The sequence below is a fragment of the Oncorhynchus mykiss genome, chromosome 10 (assembly GCF_057628025.1).
Source record: "Oncorhynchus mykiss isolate SJ-2025 chromosome 10, ASM5762802v1, whole genome shotgun sequence".
Lineage (NCBI taxonomy): Eukaryota > Metazoa > Chordata > Actinopteri > Salmoniformes > Salmonidae > Oncorhynchus > Oncorhynchus mykiss.
Window position 1 is genome coordinate 62,233,773 of NC_143031.1, and position 21,858 is coordinate 62,255,630.

The following is a 21,858-nucleotide window of genomic DNA, read 5'->3' on the forward strand; positions in this document are numbered from 1 at the left end:
TTTTTCCATACGTGTTATTTCATTGTTTTGATGTCCAGACCACTGGGCTCCAACATGCATGGCAATCAGAACTATGCCCAACCTGGTAAGAATGCCATCACTTCAACATCAATCATTGACAAATCATTATTGATTTCCCTAAGTCTAAATATTGCTGTTACATTGCACAACCTTCAATGTTATGTCATAATTATGAACAATTCTGGCAAATTAATTACGGTCTTTGTTAAGAAGAAATGGACTTCACACAGTTTGCAATGAGCCAGGCAGCACAAACTGCTGCATATACCCTGACTCTGCTTGCACAGAACGCAAAAGAAGTGACACAATTTCCCTAGTTAAAAGAAATTCATGTAGCAGGCAATATTAACTAAATATGCAGGGTTAAAAATATATACTTGTGTATTGATTTTAAGAAAGGCATTGATGTTTATGGTTAGGTACACATTGGTGCAAAGATAGTGCTTTTCTCGCAAATGCGCTTGTTAAATCATCACCCATTTGGCGAAGTAGGCTGCGATTCGTTGATAAGTTAAAAGGCACCGCATCGATTATATGCAACGCAGGACAAGCTAGATAAACTAGTAATATCATCAAACGTGTAGTTAACTAGTGATTATGTTAAGATTGATTGTTTTTTATAAGATAAGTTTAATGCTAGCTAGCACCTTACCGTGGCTCCTTGCTGCACTCGTGTAACAGGCAGTCAGCCTGCCACGCAGTCTCCTCGTGGAGTGCAATGTAATCGGCCATAATCGGTGTCCAAAAATGCAGATTACCGATTGTTATGAAAACTTGAAATCGGCCCTAATTAAATCGGCCATTCGGATGAAATCGGTTGACCTCTACTGTGTATTGTCGTCCACAGGGCTGGCTCTGACGGCTGACACTCAGATACATAGGAACCCCAGTGAGTTCATGCCATGGCTCTTGCCCTGCCACCATAACAAGCCATGTACTTCCTTCAGATGATGCACAGTAGATCTGTCAAAGGGGAAAGACACCAGAACAAACAGAATTCAATAGTCCACGTTAGACATTCGTCTGTTTGACACAGAACTTCCCCGCAATTCCGTGGCACCAGAACCTCCTGTACAGAACCCAGATGTTAGAGACATGAACAAAGTGTTACTGAATCCAAGCAACACGGGACCCCAATCAGGGTTGCCTATCTTATTAGGAGTGCACTTTGACACCATCCAACATCCATTTTACTTTTTTGTTACCCCTCCTCACGGTGGGGTAACGCACTCTGATATGTATAGTACGACACACCTTTTCTTTTGCGTCTGCTAACTTTTCGCATGCATTTCTGTACCAACATCCCACCAATATGACATCAGTCTTGTATGATATAATGCTACCACTATGAATAATATTCATTTTCTGTCTTATTTCTAGTCTCTTTTGGAAGGAGGCGGCACCAAGAACTCGTCCCTCGTTGCCAGAAAAACCCCCACTATGCCCAAGCCCCAGTGGCACGCTCCATGGAAGCTGTTTCGGGTAAAGGACGTCGTTTTGTCATGTCAAGGGCTTCTGAATGCACTTACAGTGCCTTGCGAAAGTATTCGGCCCCCTTGAACTTTGCAACCTTTTGCCACATTTCAGGCTTCAAACATAAAGATATAAAACTGTATTTTTTTTGTGAAGAATCAACAACAAGTGGGACACAATCATGAAGTGGAACGACATTTATTGGATATTTCAAACTTTTTTAACAAATCAAAAACTGAAAAATTGGCCGTTCAAAATTATTCAGCCCCCTTAAGTTAATACTTTATAGCGCCACCTTTTGCTGCGATTACAGCTGTTATTCTTCACAAAAAAATACAGTTTTATATCTTTATGTTTGAAGCCTGAAATGTGGCAAAAGGTCGCAAAGTTCAAGGGGGCCGAATACTTTCGCAAGGCACTGTACTTCCTCTACAGTCCACACACTTTATCAAATGCACAGGGCACACTCACAAAAAGCTTGGATGTTTTGTAAGGAACTGTCCCTAGTCCTTCGAACACGCTACAATAATCGTAGAATATCTTCATGCAAGGCCTATGCGTTTTAAGATAACTTCAGGTGTATTGACTTGCTCCCTGTTTTGTGTGGTAGCTGATGCAGGTTTGCTTTATCCCTTCCAGGTCATCAGTGGTCATCTTGGCTGGGTGAGGTCCATTGCCGTAGAGCCCGGCAACCAGTGGTTTGTGACAGGCGCTGGCGACAGAACCATTAAGGTGAGTACAGAGAGAGACCGAGAGATCTGTAACTTCTAAACAGCGGTTTTGAGGCTGGTGTACAAAACCGAAAGTAAAAGATGCAAAAATGAAACTTAAGAATGGGACGCATAGAAATAGTGTACATAGAACAGATATACCGCTTCTTCTACTTGCTTTCAATGAGAAATCTACAGCTAGCATTTCTATGTGAATTTGGTCGGGTCCCCCCAAAAAGTTACATTTTGAAGCTTTAAAGGAAGAGTAACGCCTTTGTTTTATCAGTGTGTGTGATTGACAGGAGAGATGTGACCAATACAATTTGTTTGATTTGAGATGATGAGAGGGGCTACGTTTTTACCACTATCATCACTACAGGGACTGAAGAATGGGTAGATCGCCTCTGTAAAGGTGCAGCCAGTGAAACAGATATGATAATAAGAAGTGACATCATAAGGGTTTTGGGACACCCATTTGATCTATTCAATGTCAGTCAACTGGTGGCATTTAGTCATGTATCTCGTAATACGTCAGCTATAAGTTCGCCCGTGACGTCAAATCCCCATTGTTTCTCATTCTCCTGACAGATCTGGGACCTAGCCAGTGGGAAGCTAAAGCTCTCCCTAACGGGACACATCAGCACAGTGCGCGGCGTGGCCGTGAGCACCCGGAGCCCCTACCTGTTCTCCTGCGGCGAGGACAAGCAGGTCAAGTGCTGGGATCTGGAGTACAACAAGGTATTGTACTAGTACCCTTTCATTTCTGCTTTACTTTATATGATGTGTTTCAATGGACTGTTGGTCCATTATTATTTAGTTAAGTATTTAGTATAGTTACGCCCACTCATTTCTGCTCTACCTCACTTTAAAAAAAAATGTAGGTTATCAGGCACTACCATGGCCACCTCAGCGCCGTGTACGACTTGGACCTGCACCCAACCATCGACGTGCTGGTCACATGCAGCCGAGATGCCACAGCCAGGGTAAGTCTTGCTAATTACTAGTTGTCTTAACTTTCAAAAACGTTATTTTAGTGGAACATTTTGGAGTGTATTGGGAGATCAATATGAAATCTCTACGTCTATAGGTGTGGGATATCAGAAGCAAAGCCAACGTGCACACCCTGTCCGGACACACCAACACAGTGGCCACAGTCAGATGCCAGGCCGCCGAACCGCAGATCATCACAGGTACGGACAAGGATATGTTACAAATGCTTTGCCTTGCTGTGTTCATATATTGGCTAGTTGACTCACTCCAAATTACCATCAATGGCTTATCATCTTGTTACATTCTATTATGAGCTGGCGCAAGGAGAAATCAGGATTTTTTTCATTTTGACCTTTTCTCCTGGGTCATGTTCAGTAGGGAAAAAATAGGATAGAACACTTGAACTTGTCTGAATAAGAACGCAGCGTTTTATTGTTAGTTTCAAAACATTTTGCTACGGTGTGACCTGAACACGACCTGGCTTTTTCCGTTCCAGGGAGCCACGACTCTACCATCAGGCTATGGGATCTGATAGCTGGGAAGACCAGAGCCACTCTCACCAATCACAAGAAGTCTGTCAGAGCACTGGCCCTACATCCCAGACAGTACGTCACTTCCTCATACGTAGTAAACGGTGATGCATATGTTGCACCCAAGTTCGCCATCTTTTGTTATCTAGTTGTAGTTAATGATAGGGTTGATAGGCTCGCCGATTTTATTTGTGCGTTTTGAGTTATGGCACTGAACCATTGGTTGGCTGAATGTTACAGGTATACCTTAGCCTCTGGCTCTGCCGACAACATCAAGCAGTGGACGTTCTCAGACGGCAACTTCATCCAGAACCTCTCTGGACACAACGCCATCATCAACGCAATGGTGGTCAACTCAGACGGCGTGCTGGTTTCAGGAGGTATGAAAACATCCTTTACATTTTCCAACAGGGATATCCTTTTCCCATCGCGCACTAGCGACTCGTGTTTGAACAAAAAATATCTTGTCTATATGTTGCGATTGAAATAGACAGTTTTGAGCCTCTGTCAGGATGACTAGGTCAGATTATTTCTAGTCATAGTACATTGAATGATTCTGAAGGGCTTTGTTGCTTCGAAAGCGCACTACTAAAGATGGGCAACAAATGAAAGGGAAGTGGTAACTGCAGAGGCTGGAAGCAAATATATTGAATGGCTAAGTGATAGGAAATCCTACATACGGCTAGATCCTAGACACCGCTGTCTATCTATGCCGATGTCTTGATCTAGATACAGCTAATCCTTACATCTTTTTATTGTCTCCGTTAGCTGACAACGGCACCATTCACCTGTGGGACTGGCGGACCGGCTACAACTTCCAGCGTATCCACGCCGCCGTGCAGCCCGGCTCACTGGACAGCGAATCGGGGATCTTCGCCTGCATGTTCGACCACTCGGAGAGCAGGCTGATCACGGCCGAGGCCGACAAGACCATCAAGGTGTACAAAGAGGACGACACCGCGGTAGGGAAATACTTTTATCCTGTGCTGTATAGCTACACAAGTTTTTGTTGATTTGAGATGTGATTCAGTAATGGACGTGTTAATTACAACCTCATACAAAGTGGATGTTTATTCAGTCAGGGAAAAGGACAGTCACTAAAACATTGCTAAGCTAATGAAACTGTGGTATTACTTTGAGTACTTCATAAGTTCTTGTTTCTGACTAGGGTGGGATTGTTTTTTTCTTTCAGACCGAGGAAAGCCACCCAATCAACTGGAAACCGGAAATCCTCAAGAGGAAAAGATTCTAGTTTTGCAACAAACAAAAAAATACATTCATTTCTGTTGTCAATATTCCCATCAATAGAACTCCCATAATTTTTTAAAGAAGAATATTCGCACAAAAACGAGTTGGCTTTTATTTTTACTGTAATTTTGGGGGTTTTCAATGTAGTCCTTATTCAATGTACAATGTTAGTCCAACAAAGTAGCCATTTTGGACAGCCAATAACCTTCCAGAATGTTTGTTCTTGATGATGAATGCTCTCTCATATCTCTGGTCACTCTCGTCCACCATGAGAAGCCACTTCTCAGCTCCGTAAGAGCTCGCCTTTAGTGTACACATAGTCCCCACTCGGGTCAAATCTAGTAAACGTGTGGAAAATTCCAAGATTTTCTCATCATTAGAAATGTTTTCTTTTATTTCTTTATTTCAGAAACACCAACTGTATATACAAGAGAAACGTAATTTGTTGTGCAATCTGGTGTATGAAATAAATCACTGTATGATTAACAGAACCATAAAAATAAAAAACATGTTGCATCTCATTTTGGATTTCCGTGAAGCGTGACTCACCCATGTAACCATTGGTGACAACATTCCCATCGTGTTTGGAGCTGTTTGCATTGATCTCCCAGTATCCGTCATCTCCTGGGTGGTCCTGGAGCTCTACCGTATTCCTGGTTTCACTGAGAACATGGAACTTCTGCTCACCTGTTAGACAAAGCAGATGTTCACTGTAACAAAACTACTTTATACGGTAATTTGGGGTATTATCAACAGTGAAATACTGTTTTACTGAAGCATACTGTAAATTATGGGCCATTGTGGGAAAATGTGGGCGGGGAAATAATTGGTCTATTTTGAGTGGTACTGTATCATTTGGAGTGCCAAAAATGGTATTGTTTCTGGCTTAACATATTTGAGGCTTTGTAAGAGGCTACATTGCACCTGTGAGTGAGAATGATGTACCAATTTAAGTCCTATATGTTATAGTGCCCCATCAATTTAAAATGAATAGGGGACAGATTGGAGTGGGGCAAGTCTTAAACCTGAAATGGTTGCACATTTTACCATGTCCTGTGCTCTGTTTTCCCCTGTAGTCGCTGCCAGTTTGGAAGCTTCCAGAAGTGCAAGTGTTGTAAGACACCAACTATTCATTAATATGCAGTAATGTGTAAACACTTAGCAGCCAACCTGCTTGCACCAATCCCTTGTAATTACAGTAAACCATTTTTATCAAACATTATGATTACGCTAATATTCACTTTAACAGTATAATAAATATTACGGTATTGTACTGTCATTACATAGTGCTTGCTTTGATACTGTATTTATTACAGAAGTTGACAAGTTACTGTCAAATTCAGCAACCCCTTTACAGTGTAAATTAACTCACCAACGTGCATTAAAGGGGAAATATGCAGTTTCTACATCAATTGTTAGCCTTTTAAATTAATTATAAATACCCATTCATTCTTGAAGAATATAACTCATAAATCCAGTCCACTTTGATATCTTGATAATATGCAGCTCTTTAAAGGGCAAGTCCACAGATGAAACAACAAAACGATTTCCCTGCCTCTGTTTTGGTAAAAAGCTGAGGGATGGGCCTGGAGAAATGTAAACACTCTCAGATTAATAGACAGCTATGGTTACAAGGACTGACCATCAGTGATATAAAAATGAATGTTTTAACCATGATATGGTATACAGTGTTTGTTTACATTTACAATGTTTACAAACATTGGCGAAAAACATGCTTATATTTTGGGTTCTCAAGGAGTGTGACAGTTGAACTGAACTCATAAGTTATTCAAGAATCAATGGATATATATATATATACACTACTGGTCAAAAGTTTTAGAACACCTACTCATTCAAGGGTTTTTACTTTTTACCATGTTCTACATTGTAGAATAATGGTGAAGGCATCAAAACTATTAAATAACATACAGTTACATACAGACACAAACCCATGTTCAAGATTAAACTGATCCTCTCTTGCCCCACAGCTCTCACAAAGAAAAGAGGACATTGATTGTTTTCTTTAATTAGTATGCAAAAGGTTGAACAATTCTGTTATTTAACAAAAACTCATGAAGGGAATAGAGATACAATAATAGGGAATCACGTTTTCTATGGATACAGTTTTACAAACTCAGTAAGCAGTAATGACTCAACGTTGCCACAATGTAGGGATTGTCAGTTATGATCATGCATTGCCTCTGACATGACAACTTCAGTACTTGTAGGACCTGCCTTTCAAACATTAGAGTAATATCAAACATCCTCAGAGTAAGTGGCTCATTCATATTTGATCCACCGTAGTAACCTGATCCTGTTATCGGGCGTGGGACAACAGCTTGCACAAATTTAGAATAAAAAAAGAATGTCCATGCAAGAAGACTTTGAACAAGGTATGATGGAGTTATTTCAGACATGAAAAGTGCCTGTTAATTATCTGTTATGCTGGTCAGTTTTATTTGTCAAAATTGTATTAAAAAAGGAGCAACCATGATCGTCTTTATCACAATCTAAAAATACATTTGATGCACAAACACTTGTAGTGTACAGTAATAATGTTTAATAACTGGGGTGACATGGAACGCATTTGAAAAATCTCGAACAATACTGTCACCCACAAGAGGCTAAACAAAACATACTTCACAACCTGTAAACTAGAACCAAACTGCACTAACAGTATTTGTGACTGAAGTACTTTTGTTATATAAAAAAGGTGTTTCAAAAAGGCATTGTGCTTAAAAAAATGTTTTTTTTTTAAACAAAGCTTTCATGTAAAGTGTGCCATATATTAATAAACAGGTTTTCAAAAATATTGTAGACTCTGACTGGAGTGATATCATGGTAAACCTGCTACACGTGGAATAAAGAAAACGTTAGGAATGCCTTTTGGTTTCCGTCTTCTGGTTTGGTCAAGCAAAAGTCCCTCCTCCATGAGTCTACAACAATAAACAAATGGAGTGTTAAACTTTCTGTTGGAAAAGTATTGTTAACTCACCGTGGGCTTCATCTCACGACCGTCTCCATCTGCCTCGGGCCGATCCCATCCCTCCATATTCTTACTGTTCTCTACAAACTCCTAAAAGCGAGAGGGAGAGGAAGAAGAGGGTGGATGTGTGTTGGTGTTGAGACAATAGCGGGCAAGTATCGTAAACGCTAACAAGGCAAGTTCAGTGTAATATGTGCATAAAAACACTATTTAACATATAGAAATGGATTAACGTGGTATTCTGTAAAACCATTCAGGTACATTAGACACTTCTTTAGGCACCACAAGCAGCAGAAGCAGGATTTCAACAAACACAGGCAGTTTCCTACAAACAGAAAATACATTGAGCTTAAGTTCTCCACCCAATGTCTGACTTGACTTGGTAGAATTGAAAGTGAGTATGTTTAAAGGAATCATCTGAAAATAATATTTCCTGCTCCTTTATGTAGCCCTTGAAGTCAAATGACCTTGTGACCTCATGAGTGGAATATTATTCATATGTTTCAACAAGCCCAAACTCCAGTGTTGCTATGTCAAACAGTTTTGTTGTATTTCAGTCTTCTGTGATGTACAGTGCCTTGCGAAAGTATTCGGCCCCCTTGAACTTTGCGACCTTTTGCCACATTTCAGGCTTCAAACATAAAGATATAAAACTGTATTTTTTTGTGAAGAATCAACAACAAGTGGGACACAATCATGAAGTGGAACGACATTTATTGGATATTTTTAACTTTTTTAACAAATCAAAAACTGAAAAATTGGGCGTGCAAAATTATTCAGTCCCTTTACTTTCAGTGCAGCAAACTCTCTCCAGAAGTTCAGTGAGGATCTCTGAATGATCCAATGTTGACCTAAATGACTAATGATGATAAATACAATCCACCTGTGTGTAATCAAGTCTCCGTATAAATGTACCTGCACTGTGATAGTCTCAGAGGTCCGTTAAAAGCGCAGAGAGCATCATGAAGAACAAGGAACACACCAGGCAGGTCCGAGATACTGTTGTGAAGAAGTTTAAAGCCGGATTTGGATACAAAAAGATTTCCCAAGCTTTAAACATCCCAAGGAGCACTGTGCAAGCAATAATATTGAAATGGAAGGAGTATCAGACCACTGCAAATCTACCAAGACCTGGCCGTCCCTCTAAACTTTCAGCTCATACAAGGAGAAGACTGATCAGAGATGCAGCCAAGAGGCCCATGATCACTCTGGATGAACTGCAGAGATCTACAGCTGAGGTGGGAGACTCTGTCCATAGGACAACAATCAGTCGTATATTGCACAAATCTGGCCTTTATGGAAGAGTGGCAAGAAGAAAGCCATTTCTTAAAGATATCCATAAAAAGTGTTGTTTAAAGTTTGCCACAAGCCACCTGGGAGACACACCAAACATGTGGAAGAAGGTGCTCTGGTCAGATGAAACCAAAATTGAACTTTTTGGCAACAATGCAAAACGCTATGTTTGGCGTAAAAGCAACACAGCTGAACACACCATCCCCACTGTCAAACATGGTGGTGGCAGCATCATGGTTTGGGCCTGCTTTTCTTCAGCAGGGACAGGGAAGATGGTTAAAATTGATGGGAAGATGGATGGAGCCAAATACAGGACCATTCTGGAAGAACCTGATGGAGTCTGCAAAAGACCTAACACTGGGACGGAGATTTGTCTTCCAACAAGACAATGATCCAGAACATAAAGCAAAATCTACAATGGAATGGTTAAAAAATAAACATATCCAGGTGTTAGAATGGCCAAGTCAAAGTCCAGACCTGAATCCAATCGAGAATCTGTGGAAAGAACTGAAAACTGCTGTTCACAAATGCTCTCCATCCAACCTCACTGAGCTCGAGTTGTTTTGCAAGGAGGAATGGGAAAACATTTCAGTCTCTCAATGTGCAAAACTGATAGAGACATACCCCAAGCGACTTACAGCTGTAATCGCAGCAAAAGGTGGCGCTACAAAGTATTAACTTAAGGGGGCTGAATAATTTTGCACGCCCAATTTTTCAGTTTTGAATTTGTTAAAAAAGTTTGAAATATCCAATAAATGTCGTTCCACTTCATGATTGTGTCCCACTTGTTGTTGATTCTTCACAAAAAAATACAGTTTTATATATTTATGTTTGAAGCCTGAAATGTGGCAAAAGGTCGCAAAGTTCAAGGGGGCCGAATACTTTCGCAAGGCACTGTATATAAAGTAATATTGGAATGTAAACTCAAAATGTATTACATTTCAACTCTGTATCTGACATGGTATATGTGTATTATTTTTGTTAGGCCCATAACCATGTGTGTGAGGTGTATACTTTTGTTTCAAAATAGATTTGTTAAAGACGAGAAATACTGTGTGAACCTGATTTAGCCCACTGCAGTAAAAGGCTATTAATGATCAAATCTACCTAACAGTATGTGTTCCTCCCCTGTGAATTATATTGTAGTTGATGACTTTAGAAAACTTTCAATGCATCTGCAGTAATTCCTTGTTTAACATTTCTGATTCACACTTTTGTATCAAGGATGAAGAGAGATCAGCCATGTGAAGGGTTCATTCTGTTCCAGAGCACAGAGCAGCACTGGGTGGGGAGGAGCATGTCAACGTCACTTTGCTAAAGTGAAACTACAGTTGCTAGGTGTACTGTACGTTGCCAACACAAACAAACGGTCTCACACTCTTCTGGAAAATATAAGACAGCTACGCAGTCTGTTTCTTTTAATACTACAGTACCGATAAATCGGAGAAAGTGCCCACCCTCTTTCACACACAGATACTGTTACGGTGCGTGAATGAGGACCCAAAAGCGAATTAACGTAAACAGAGCTTCTTTAATAACAAAACAAAACGTAGGCTCAGATGGACCGGCAGGTTCCGACAGGACAGGACAAGGTTGCAGCAAACATGACGATAGTCTGGTTCAGGCATGAACAACACAAACAAGAATCCGACAAAGACAGGAGCAGAAACAGAGAGAGATATAGAGGACTAATCAGAGGGAAAAAGGGAACAGGTGGGAAAAGGGGTGACGAGGTAGTTAGGAGGAGACAAGGCACAGCTGGGGGAAAGAGGGGGAGAAAAGGTAACCTAACAACGACCAGCAGAGGGAGACAGGGTGAAGGGAAAGGACAGAAACAAGACACAACATGACAGTACATGACAGTACCCCCCCACTCACCGAGCGCCTCCTGGCGCACTCGAGGAGGAAACCTGGCGGCAACGGAGGAAATCATCGATCAGCGCACGGTCCAGCACGTCCCGAGAGGGAACCCAACTCCTCTCCTCAGGACCGTACCCCTCCCAATCTACTAGGTACTGATGACCACGGCCCCGAGGACGCATGTCCAAAATCCTACGGACCCTGTAGATGGGTGCGCCCTCGACAAGGATGGGGGGGGGGGGGGGGAGACGAGCGGGGGCGCGAAGAACGGGCTTGACACAGGAGACATGGAAGACCGGGTGGACGCGACGAAGATATCGCGGAAGAAGAAGTCGAACTGCGACAGGATTAATGATCCGAGAAATACGGAACGGACCAATGAACCGCGGGGTCAACTTGCGAGAAGTGGTCTTAAGGGGAAGGTTCTGAGTGGAGAGCCAAACTCTCTGACCGCGACAATATCTAGGACTCTTAGTTCTACGCTTATTAGCAGCCCTCACAGTCTGCGCCCTATAACGGCAAAGTGCAGACCTGACCCTCTTCCAGGTGCGCTCGCAACGTTGGACAAAAGCCTGAGCGGAGGGGACGCTGGACTCGGCGAACTGAGATGAGAACAGCGGAGGCTGGTACCCGAGGCTACTCTGAAAAGGAGATAGCCCGGTCGCAGACGAAGGAAGCGAGTTGTGGGCGTATTCTGCCCAGGGGAGCTGTTCTGACCAAGACGCAGGGTTGCGAAAAGAAAGACTGCGTAAGATGCGAACAATAGTCTGATTGGCCCGTTCTGCTTGACCGTTAGACTGGGGGTGAAAGCCGGAAGAGAGACTGACGGAAGCCCCAATCAAACGGCAAAACTCCCTCCAAAATTGAGACGTGAATTGCGGACCTCTGTCCGAAACGACGTCTGACGGAAGGCCATGAATTCTGAAAACATTCTCGATGATGATTTGTGCCGTCTCTTTAGCAGAAGGAAGCTTAGCAAGGGGAATAAAATGAGCCGCCTTAGAGAACCTGTCGACAACCGTAAGAATAACAGTCTTCCCCGCTGACGAAGGCAGTCCGGTGACAAAATCTAAGGCGATGTGAGACCACGGTCGAGAGGGAATGGGAAGCGGCCTGAGACGGCCGGCAGGAGGAGAGTTACCGGACTTAGTCTGCGCGCAGACCGAACAACCAGCCACGAAGCGACGCGTGTCATGCTCCCGGGTGGGCCACCAAAAGCGCTGGCGAATGGAAGCAAGCGTACCCCGAACGCCAGGGTGGCCGGCTAACTTGGCAGAGTGAGCCCACTGAAGAACGGCCAGACGAGTAGGAACGGGAACGAAAAGAAGGTTCCTGGGACAAGCGCGCGGCGACGGAGTTTGAGTGAGTGCTTGCTTTACCTGCCTCTCAATTCCCCAGACAGTCAACCCGACAACACGCCCCTCAGGGAGAATCCCCTCGGGGTCAGTGGAGGCTACTGAAGAACTGAAGAGACGAGATAAAGCATCAGGCTTGGTGTTCTTAGAGCCCGGACGATAAGAAATCACAAACTCGAAACGAGCGAAAAACAGCGCCCAGCGCGCCTGACGCGCATTAAGTCGTTTGGCAGAACGGATGTACTCAAGGTTCCTATGGTCAGTCCAAACGACAAAAGGAACGGTCGCCCCCTCCAACCACTGTCGCCATTCGCCTAGGGCTAAGCGGATGGCGAGCAGTTCGCGGTTTCCCACATCATAGTTACGTTCCGACGGCGACAGGCGATGAGAAAAATACGCGCAAGGGTGGACCTTGTCGTCAGAGAAGGAGCGCTGAGAAAGAATGGCTCCCACGCCCACCTCTGACGCGTCAACCTCGACAATGAACTGTCTAGAGACGTCAGGTGTAACAAGGATAGGTGCGGATGTAAAACGATTCTTGAGGAGATCAAAAGCTCCCTGGGCGGAAACGGACCACTTAAAGCACGTCTTGACAGAAGTAAGGGCTGTGAGAGGGGCTGCCACCTGACCGAAATTACGGATGAAACGACGATAGAAGTTCGCGAAGCCGAGAAAGCGCTGCAACTCGACGCGTGACTTAGGGACGGGCCAATCAATGACAGCTTGGACCTTAGCGGGATCCATCTTAATGCCTTCAGCGGAAATAACAGAACCGAGAAATGTGACGGAGGAGGCATGAAAAGAGCACTTCTCAGCCTTCACAAAAAGACAATTCTCTAAAAGGCGTTGGAGGACACGTCGAACGTGCTGAACATGAATCTGGAGTGACGGTGAAAAAAATTAGGATATCGTCAAGGTAAATGAAAACAAAGATGTTCAGCATGTCTCTCAGGACATCATTGACTAATGCCTGAAAGACAGCTGGAGCGTTAGCGAGGCCGAAAGGAAGAACCCGGTATTCAAAGTGCCCTAACGGAGTGTTAAACGCCGTCTTCCACTCGTCCCCCTCCCTGATGCGCACGAGATGGTAAGCGTTACGAAGGTCCAACTTAGTGAAAAACCTGGCTCCCTGCAGGATCTCGAAGGCTGAAGACATAAGAGGAAGCGGATAACGATTCTTCACTGTTATGTCATTCAGCCCTCGATAATCTATGCAGGGGCGCAGGGACCCGTCCTTCTTCTTAACAAAAAAAAACCCCGCTCCGGCGGGAGAGGAGGAGGGGACTATGGTACCGGTGGCAAGAGCTACAGACAAATAATCTTCGAGAGCCTTACGTTCGGGAGCCGACAGAGAGTATAGTCTACCCCGGGGGGGAGTGGTTCCCGGAAGGAGATCAATACTACAATCATACGACCGGTGTGGAGGAAGAGAGGTGGCCCTGGACCGACTGAACACCGTGCGCAGATCGTGATATTCCTCCGGCACCCCTGTCAAATCACCAGGCTCCTCCTGTGAAGAAGAGACAGAGGAAACAGGAGGGATAGCAGACATTAAACATTTCACATGACAAGAGACGTTCCAGGAGAGGATAGAATTACTAGACCAATTAATGGAAGGATTATGACAAACTAGCCAGAGATGGCCCAAAACAACAGGTGTAAAAGGTGAACGAAAAATTAAAAAAGAAATGGTTTCGCTATGATTACCAGAAACAGTGAGGGTTAAAGGTAGCGTCTCACGCTGTATCCTGGGGAGAGGACTACCATCCAGGGCGAACAAGGCCGTGGACTCCCTTAACTGTCTGAGAGGAATGTCATGTTCCCGAGCCCAGGTCTCGTCCATAAAACAGCCCTCCGCCCCAGAGTCTATTAAGGCACTGCAGGAAGCTGACGAACCGGTCCAGCGTAGATGGACCGACAAGGTAGTGCAGGATCTTGAAGGAGAGACAGGAGTAGTAGCGCTCACCAGTAGCCCTCCGCTTACTGATGAGCTCTGGCTTTTACTGGACATGAAGTGACAAAATGACCAGCAGAACCGCAATAGAGACAGAGGCGGTTGGTGATTCTCCGTTCCCTCTCCTTAGTCGAGATGCGGATACCTCCCAGCTGCATAGGCTCAGCACCCGAGCCGGCAGAGGAAGATGGTAGTGATGCGGAGAGGGGGGCAACGGAGAACGCGAGCTCCTTTCCACGAGCTCGGTGACGAAGATCAACCCGTCGCTCAATGCGAATAGCGAGTTCAATCAAGGAATCCACGCTGGAAGGAACCTCCCGGGAGAGAATCTCATCCTTTACCTCTGCGCGGAGACCCTCCAGAAAACGAGCGAGCAAAGCCGGCTCGTTCCAGCCACTGGAGGCAGCAAGAGTGCGAAACTCAATAGAGTAGTCTGTTATGGATCGATTACCCTGACATAGGGAAGACAGGGCCCTGGAAGCCTCCTCCCCAAAAACAGATCGATCAAAAACCCGTATCATCTCCTCCTTAAAGTCCTGATACTGGTTAGTACACTCAGCCCTTGCCTCCCAGATTGCCGTGCCCCACTCACGAGCCCGTCCAGTAAGGAGAGATATGACGTAGGCGACACGAGCAGTGCTCCTGGAGTAAGTGTTGGGCTGGAGAGAAAACACAATATCACACTGGGTGAGGAACGAGCGGCATTCAGTGGGCTCCCCAGAGTAACACGGCGGGTTATTGATTCTGGGCTCCGGAGATTCGAAAGCCCTGGAAGTGGCCGGTGGATCGAGGCGGAGATGGTGAACCTGTTCTGTGAGGTTGGAGACTTGGGTGGCCAGGGTCTCAACGGCATGTCGAGCAGCAGACAATTCCTGCTTGTGTCTGCCTAGCATCGCTCCCTGGATCTCGACGGCTGAGTGGAGAGGATCCGAAGTCGCTGGGTCCATTCTTGGTCGGATTCTTCTGTTACGGTGCGTGAATGAGGACCCAAAAGCGAATTAACGTAAACAGAGCTTCTTTAATAACAAAACAAAACGTAGGCTCAGATGGACCGGCAGGTTCCGACAGGACAGGACAAGGTTGCAGCAAACATGACGATAGTCTGGTTCAGGCATGAACAACACAAACAAGAATCCGACAAAGACAGGAGCAGAAACAGAGAGAGATATAGAGGACTAATCAGAGGGAAAAAGGGAACAGGTGGGAAAAGGGGTGACGAGGTAGTTAGGAGGAGACAAGGCACAGCTGGGGGAAAGAGGGGGAGAAAAGGTAACCTAACAACGACCAGCAGAGGGAGACAGGGTGAAGGGAAAGGACAGAAACAAGACACAACATGACAGTACATGACAGATACAGGTGAGCACAGATTTACAAGGGCAGGTGAAGATGCATTCTAGTGTGTGAATTCTTGTATTCTAATGAATTCCTTTATTCTGCGGTTTTCTTTTATCCTGTTTGCTTCTACATTACGTTTATCTTTATTTTGTACATTGACAAATGTATACTGTATGTTGTATGGTTAAACAACTTTAATCAGCATTGGTTAGATTCTCTAAATTCCGTGTTGACAGTGGCACTAAAACTATTGAGAGAAATAATTTATAGTCCCATCTTCTCTGTCTAGATATGGCTTCCTCCACTATTCTCCTGTCTGAAGACCAGTTCCTGTGCTCTATCTGTCTGGATGTGTTCACTGAGCCAGTCACCACTTCATGTGGACACAACTTCTGCATGGCCTGTATCAGAAAGTACTGGAATAGCAAGGACCTGTACCAATGTCCACTGTGTCAGGAGAAATTCTCCAGACGACCTAAGCTTCGTGTCAACACAACTTTCAGAAAGGTTGTAGAGAATTTTAAAAAGAGGAGAGATATAGGTAGAGATGGGCCCCGTCCCGAACCTGGAAAAGTGTCCTGTGACGTCTGCACTGGGATGAAGCGCAAGGCCCTTATGTCCTGCCTGGTGTGTCAGACCTCTTACTGTGAGACTCACCTGGAGCCTCATCAGATAGCCTCACCCTTAAAGAAACACAAACTGATCGACCCTGTGGAGAACCTGGAAGACAGGATGTGTAAGAAGCATGACAGACTCCTGGAGCTGTTCTGTAGGACTGACCAGACTTGTGTGTGTCAGTTCTGCACTGAGGCAGACCACAAGACTCATGACACTGTCCCTATAGAGGAAGAGTGTGGAGAGAGGAAGGCTCAGCTGGGGAAAACTGAGGCAGAAGTGCAGCTACTTATCCAGGAGAGACTGAAGAAGGTTAAAAAGATCAGACTCTCTGTAGTTCGTAGAAAGAGAGATGCAAAGAGAGAGATAGAAAACAGTGTACAAGTCTTTACTGCTCTGGTGCGCTCCATTGAGAAAAGCCAAGCTGAGCTGATTGAGGTGATTGAGGAGAAGCAGAAAGCAGTAGAGAGGCAGGCTGAAGGGCTCATTAAAGATCTGGAGCAGGAAATCACTGACCTAAAGAGGAGAATAACTGATCTGAAGCAGCTCTCACACACTGAGGACCACCTCCAACTTCTCCAGAGCTTCCTATCCCTAGAGTGCAAACCTCCACCCACCAAGGACTGGTCTGAGATCAATGTTCACAGTGATCTGTGTGTGGGGACTGTGAGGAGAGCTGTGTCCCAGCTGGAGGAGATACTGAATAAAGAGATGGAGAAGCTGCCTGAAGTCAAACTGAAGATGATTCAGCAGTATGCGGTGGATGTGACTCTGGACCCTGATACAGCATGTTCCATTCTCATCCTGTCTGAAGATGGGAAACAAGTGAGAACTGGAGACATACCACAGAATCTTCCTGACAATCCCAAAAGGTTTGATGTTCATCGATTTGTCCTTGGAAAGGATGGCTTCTCCTCAGGACGATTTTACTATGAGGTGATTGTTAAGGGGAAGACTAGATGGCATTTAGGAGTGGCCAGAGAGTCCACTGAAAGGAAGCAGAATATTATACTGAGACCTGAGGATGGACTCTGGGCTGTGACCCGAAGGGATGAGAATGACAGCTGGACAATTCCCCTTTTCCTCCTCTCCCCGAGAAAGAAGCCCCAGAAAGTGGGGGTGTTTGTGGACTATGAGGAGGGTCTGGTCTCCTTTTATGATGTGGAGGCCAAGTCTCATGTCTACTCTTACACTGGCTGCACCTTTACAGAGAAACTCTTTCCATTCTTTGGCCCCTCTGATAATGATGATGGTCAAAACTCAGCACCTCTCATCATCTCTCCTGTCAATCACACACACTGATGCATTCAAAGATGCAGAGGGAACAGTTAATTAACTAATTAATTAACTAATTACATTCACATATCATTAAATATATTTAGTCAGTTGACATGACATGTGATTAGAATGTCCATGGATGTCCTCTGAAATCTCATAACGAATTAAAAATGGAAACTTCTTTACTCTTTAGGGACAGATTGAATATTACTGGGGGAGGGGTGCCACAAAATAGGGGAGGGTTGTCAAACCTTTTTTATTGCTTTGAGTAAGGCACAGTGGAGGGTAGTGCATTTTTTGCCCTGGTTTACATTCGCCATTCTTCTCATATTTTCTCTATAAACAATGCCTTGACTTACTTTTGATATTACCCTAATTAAGTTTAGAAACATTTGGGAAAGGTTTGGTATGGTGTGGCTATTAAGCTTTAGCTACTGCAGGCCTATGATATGAAGGCAGTGCGCCCCTGTCACGTTGTAAAAATGATTGGAGACAGGCGCAAGAATACGTAACACCTCAAGCCATTGTAAATCTTAAGGCAGCAGACAAATCTTTTGTCCTGTCAGTGGAGGATTGGAATGTCTGGTTGGCCTATGGAGAACCTACCGCAGAACTGTAACATGGAAAAAATGGACTTGGTACATTTTATATGGTACATATTTTATCAGTTGAAATGATGGTAACGATGCTAGATAAAATATGAAAATGAATGTCGTTTTTGTTATGTTATTAATAGTTAAATGACGACAATATAACGGAAAGATCAAGCTGATTCCACACTCCAAGACTGCTTCCATCATACGGATATGTTTCGTATTGCGTCAGATAACAACATTGACGAATACGCTGATTCTGTGTGCGAGTTCATTAGAACGTGCGTTGAAGATGTTGTTCCCATAGCAACGATTAAAACATTCCCTAACCAGAAACCGTGGATTGATGGCAGCATTCGCGTGAAACTGAAAGCGCGAACCACTGCTTTTAATCAGGGCAAGGTGACTGGAAACATGACCGAATACAAACAGTGCAGCTATTCCCTCCGCAAGGCTATCAAACAAGCTAAGCGTCAGTATAGAGACAAAGTAGAATCTCAATTCAACGGCTCAGACACAAGAGGTATGTGGCAGGGTCTACAGTCAATCACGGACTACAAGAATAAAACCAGTCCAGTCACGGACCAGGATGTCTTGCTCCCAGGCAGACTAAATAACTTTTTTGCCCGCTTTGAGGACAATACAGTGCCACTGACACGGCCTGCAACGATAACATGCGGACTCTCCTTCACTGCAGCCGAGGTGAGTAAAACATTTAAACGTGTTAACCCTCGCAAGGCTGCAGGCCCAGACGGCATCCCCAGCCGCGCCCTCAGAGCATGCGCAGACCAGCTGGCCGGTGTGTTTACGGACATATTCAATCAATCCCTATACCAGTCTGATGTTCCCACATGCTTCAAGAGGGCCACCATTGTTCCTGTTCCCAAGAAAGCTAAGGTAACTGAGCTAAACGACTACCGCCCCGTAGCACTCACTTCCGTCATCATGAAGTGCTTTGAGAGACTAGTCAAGGACCACATCACCTCCACCCTACCTGACACCCTAGACCCACTCCAATTTGCTTACCGCCCAAATAGGTCCACAGACGATGCAATCTCAACCACACTGCACACTGCCCTAACCCATCTGGACAAGAGGAATACCTATGTGAGAATGCTGTTCATCGACTACAGCTCGGCATTCAACACCATAGTACCCTCCAAGCTCGTCATCAAGCTCGAGACCCTGGGTCTCGACCCCGCCCTGTGCAACTGGGTACTGGACTTCCTGACGGGCCGCCCCCAGGTGGTGAGGGTAGGCAACAACATCTCCACCCCGCTGATCCTCAACACTGGGGCCCCACAAGGGTGCGTTCTGAGCCCTCTCCTGTACTCCCTGTTCACCCACGACTGCGTGGCCACGCACGCCTCTAACTCAATCATCAAGTTTGCAGACGACACAACAGTGGTAGGCTTGATTACCAACAACGACGAGACGGCCTACAGGGAGGAGGTGAGGGCCCTCGGAGTGTGGTGTCAGGAAAATAACCTCACACTCAACGTCAACAAAACTAAGGAGATGATTGTGGACTTCAGGAAACAGCAGAGGGAACACCCCCCTATCCACATCGATGGAACAGTAGTGGAGAGGGTAGCAAGTTTTAAGTTCCTCGGCATACACATCACAGACAAACTGAATTGGTCCACTCACACAGACAGCATCGTGAAGAAGGCGCAGCAGCGCCTCTTCAACCTCAGGAGGCTGAAGAAATTCGGCTTGTCACCAAAAGCACTCACAAACTTCTACAGATGCACAATCGAGAGCATCCTGGCGGGCTGTATCACCGCCTGGTACGGCAACTGCTCCGCCCACAACCGTAAGGCTCTCCAGAGGGTAGTGAGGTCTGCACAACGCATCACCGGGGGCAAACTACCTGCCCTCCAGGACACCTACACCACCCGATGTTACAGGAAGGCCATAAAGATCATCAAGGACAACAACCACCCGAGCCACTGCCTGTTCACCCCGCTATCATCCAGAAGGCGATGTCAGTACAGGTGCATCAAAGCTGGGACCGAGAGACTGAAAAACAGCTTCTATCTCAAGGCCATCAGACTGTTAAACAGCCACCACTAACATTGAGTGGCTGCTGCCAACACACTGACTCAACTCCAGCCACTTTAATAATGGGAATTGATGGGAAATGATGTAAAATATATCACTAGCCACTTTAAACAATGCTACCTAATATAATGTTTACATACCCTACATTATTCATCTCATATGTATACGTATATACTGTACTCTATATCATCTACTGCATCCTTATGTAATACATGTATCACTAGCCACTAACTATGCCACTTTGTTTACATACTCATCTCATATGTATATACTGTACTCGATACCATCTACTGTATCTTGCCTACGCTGCTCTGTACCATCACTCATCCATATATATTTATGTACATATTCTTTATCCCCTTACACTGTGTATAAGACAGTAGTTTTGGAATTGTTAGTAAGATTACTTGTTGGTTATTACTGCATTGTCGGAACTAGAAGCACAAGCATTTCGCTACACTCGCATTAACATCTGCTAACCATGTGTATGTGACAAATAAAATTTGATTTATTTGATTTTAAGATTGTAACTTGAAAAGTTGTCATAATATGTACATGATGTTAACATACTGTGCGCTGTGTAGAAAATATCCAGATCAAAGAGAATATTTTTGTAACAATTAACTATTATTTTAGTTGTCTAACGAGACCATAGTACATTGTGATACCTTGCCTCGTAACTAGATACGCCCCAGAGAACTTGCCATATAGACCGAAATGCCCCTTTGTGACCTGGGGGTATAAGAATTTACATACCACAGTAAAATGGACCACAGCTGCAGCGTGATCAAAGTCACAACCCCACAAATGCAACATGAGGAAGTGGACAAAGGACACTCTTAACAATCATGTGGGCAATCAGAGACTTACACCCGGTGACGAAGGAGACACAGCCATCGGAAGAAAAGTGCTTCGGCCATCCTATCCCGATAAGCGGAACTCGGTCCACGAAAAGATACCCAACGGAGACCTTCAACAAGTAAATACATTCATTATAATTCTGACCCATAAGAGCGGCAGTTTGGGGCAAGGTGTTAGGGCTCAACTAAGCAGGTTACAAATGTATCCAAGTGTGTTTTTATCTTGTTCACTCTCTCTCCCTCTCTCTCTCTCTCTTTCTATTGATGTTGGTCCGCTAGGGACCAGTTTCATTGTATTAAGTTCTAATCAATGGCCAAGACTGTTTGTGTATGTGTATCTTATATTATCATTTAGCTTGTTAGTAAATAAATAATCAACTCAATTTGTGTGGTACGGAATGATTTAGTGAGACCCGGGTTTGTGCAGATTTAAGAATTATGAGATGTTCAGAATGAGACTTAAGAGGAAATAAATTAATTGCCGGCTGCTATGAAATCGATATTCTGATATTCTTTGAGTTAATTTGGGAAACGTTAACTCATTAAACAAACTTTTCTCATGGTGCCCCAGGTTACCGAGTTAATGGTTGCCTGATTTATCTAATCACGTAATTATAAACACAGTTAATTATTCGATGAATATCAGTCGTCAGATTAATGACCAACTTTACATGTGTATTTGATCTTGTGTCC

At 44.5% G+C, this 21,858-nt stretch overlaps 3 protein-coding genes across 5 annotated transcripts in view; 2 read left to right on the plus strand and 1 right to left on the minus strand.

Annotated features, from left to right (window-relative positions):
- Window positions 1-21,858, minus strand: part of LOC110534421 (uncharacterized) — an 88,479-nt gene that overhangs the window by 48,662 nt on the left and 17,959 nt on the right. For all 3 annotated transcript variants that reach the window (XR_005034197.2, XR_016483864.1, XM_090187382.1), the window contains exons 3-4: window positions 7,968-8,048; window positions 5,522-5,659 (exon numbers count right to left, since the gene is read on the minus strand). Coding sequence is in view for 1 of the 3 variants with exons in the window: in XM_090187382.1 (XP_090043508.1) it covers window positions 8,029-8,048 (20 nt within the window). In the remaining 2 variants the exon portion in view is untranslated. The remainder of the gene's footprint in view (window positions 1-5,521; window positions 5,660-7,967; window positions 8,049-21,858) is intronic.
- Window positions 1,301-5,493, plus strand: LOC149980137 (pleiotropic regulator 1). The gene is made up of 9 exons (XM_090187379.1): window positions 1,301-1,503; window positions 2,134-2,226; window positions 2,793-2,942; window positions 3,086-3,187; window positions 3,292-3,394; window positions 3,691-3,799; window positions 3,965-4,104; window positions 4,493-4,686; window positions 4,917-5,493. The coding sequence occupies exons 1-9, from the start codon at window positions 1,462-1,464 to the stop codon at window positions 4,974-4,976; spliced, it is 993 nt and encodes a 330-aa protein (XP_090043505.1). The 5' UTR covers window positions 1,301-1,461; the 3' UTR covers window positions 4,977-5,493.
- LOC149980138 (E3 ubiquitin-protein ligase TRIM21-like) lies at window positions 16,047-21,548 on the plus strand. Its single transcript, XM_090187378.1, has one exon. The coding sequence runs from the start codon at window positions 16,047-16,049 to the stop codon at window positions 17,670-17,672; it is 1,626 nt and encodes a 541-aa protein (XP_090043504.1). The 3' UTR covers window positions 17,673-21,548.

Coding starts and splice junctions, on each gene's coding strand:
- LOC149980138 (XM_090187378.1), top strand. CDS start 16,047: ATGGCTTCCTCCACTATTCTCCTGTCTGAAGACCAGTTCCTGTGCTCT.
- LOC149980137 (XM_090187379.1), top strand. CDS start 1,462: ATGCCCAAGCCCCAGTGGCACGCTCCATGGAAGCTGTTTCGG. Junction 3,395..3,690: donor CGAACCGCAGATCATCACAG/GTACGGACAAGG, acceptor TTTCCGTTCCAG/GGAGCCACGACTCTACCATC. Junction 3,800..3,964: donor CTGGCCCTACATCCCAGACA/GTACGTCACTTC, acceptor TGAATGTTACAG/GTATACCTTAGCCTCTGGCT.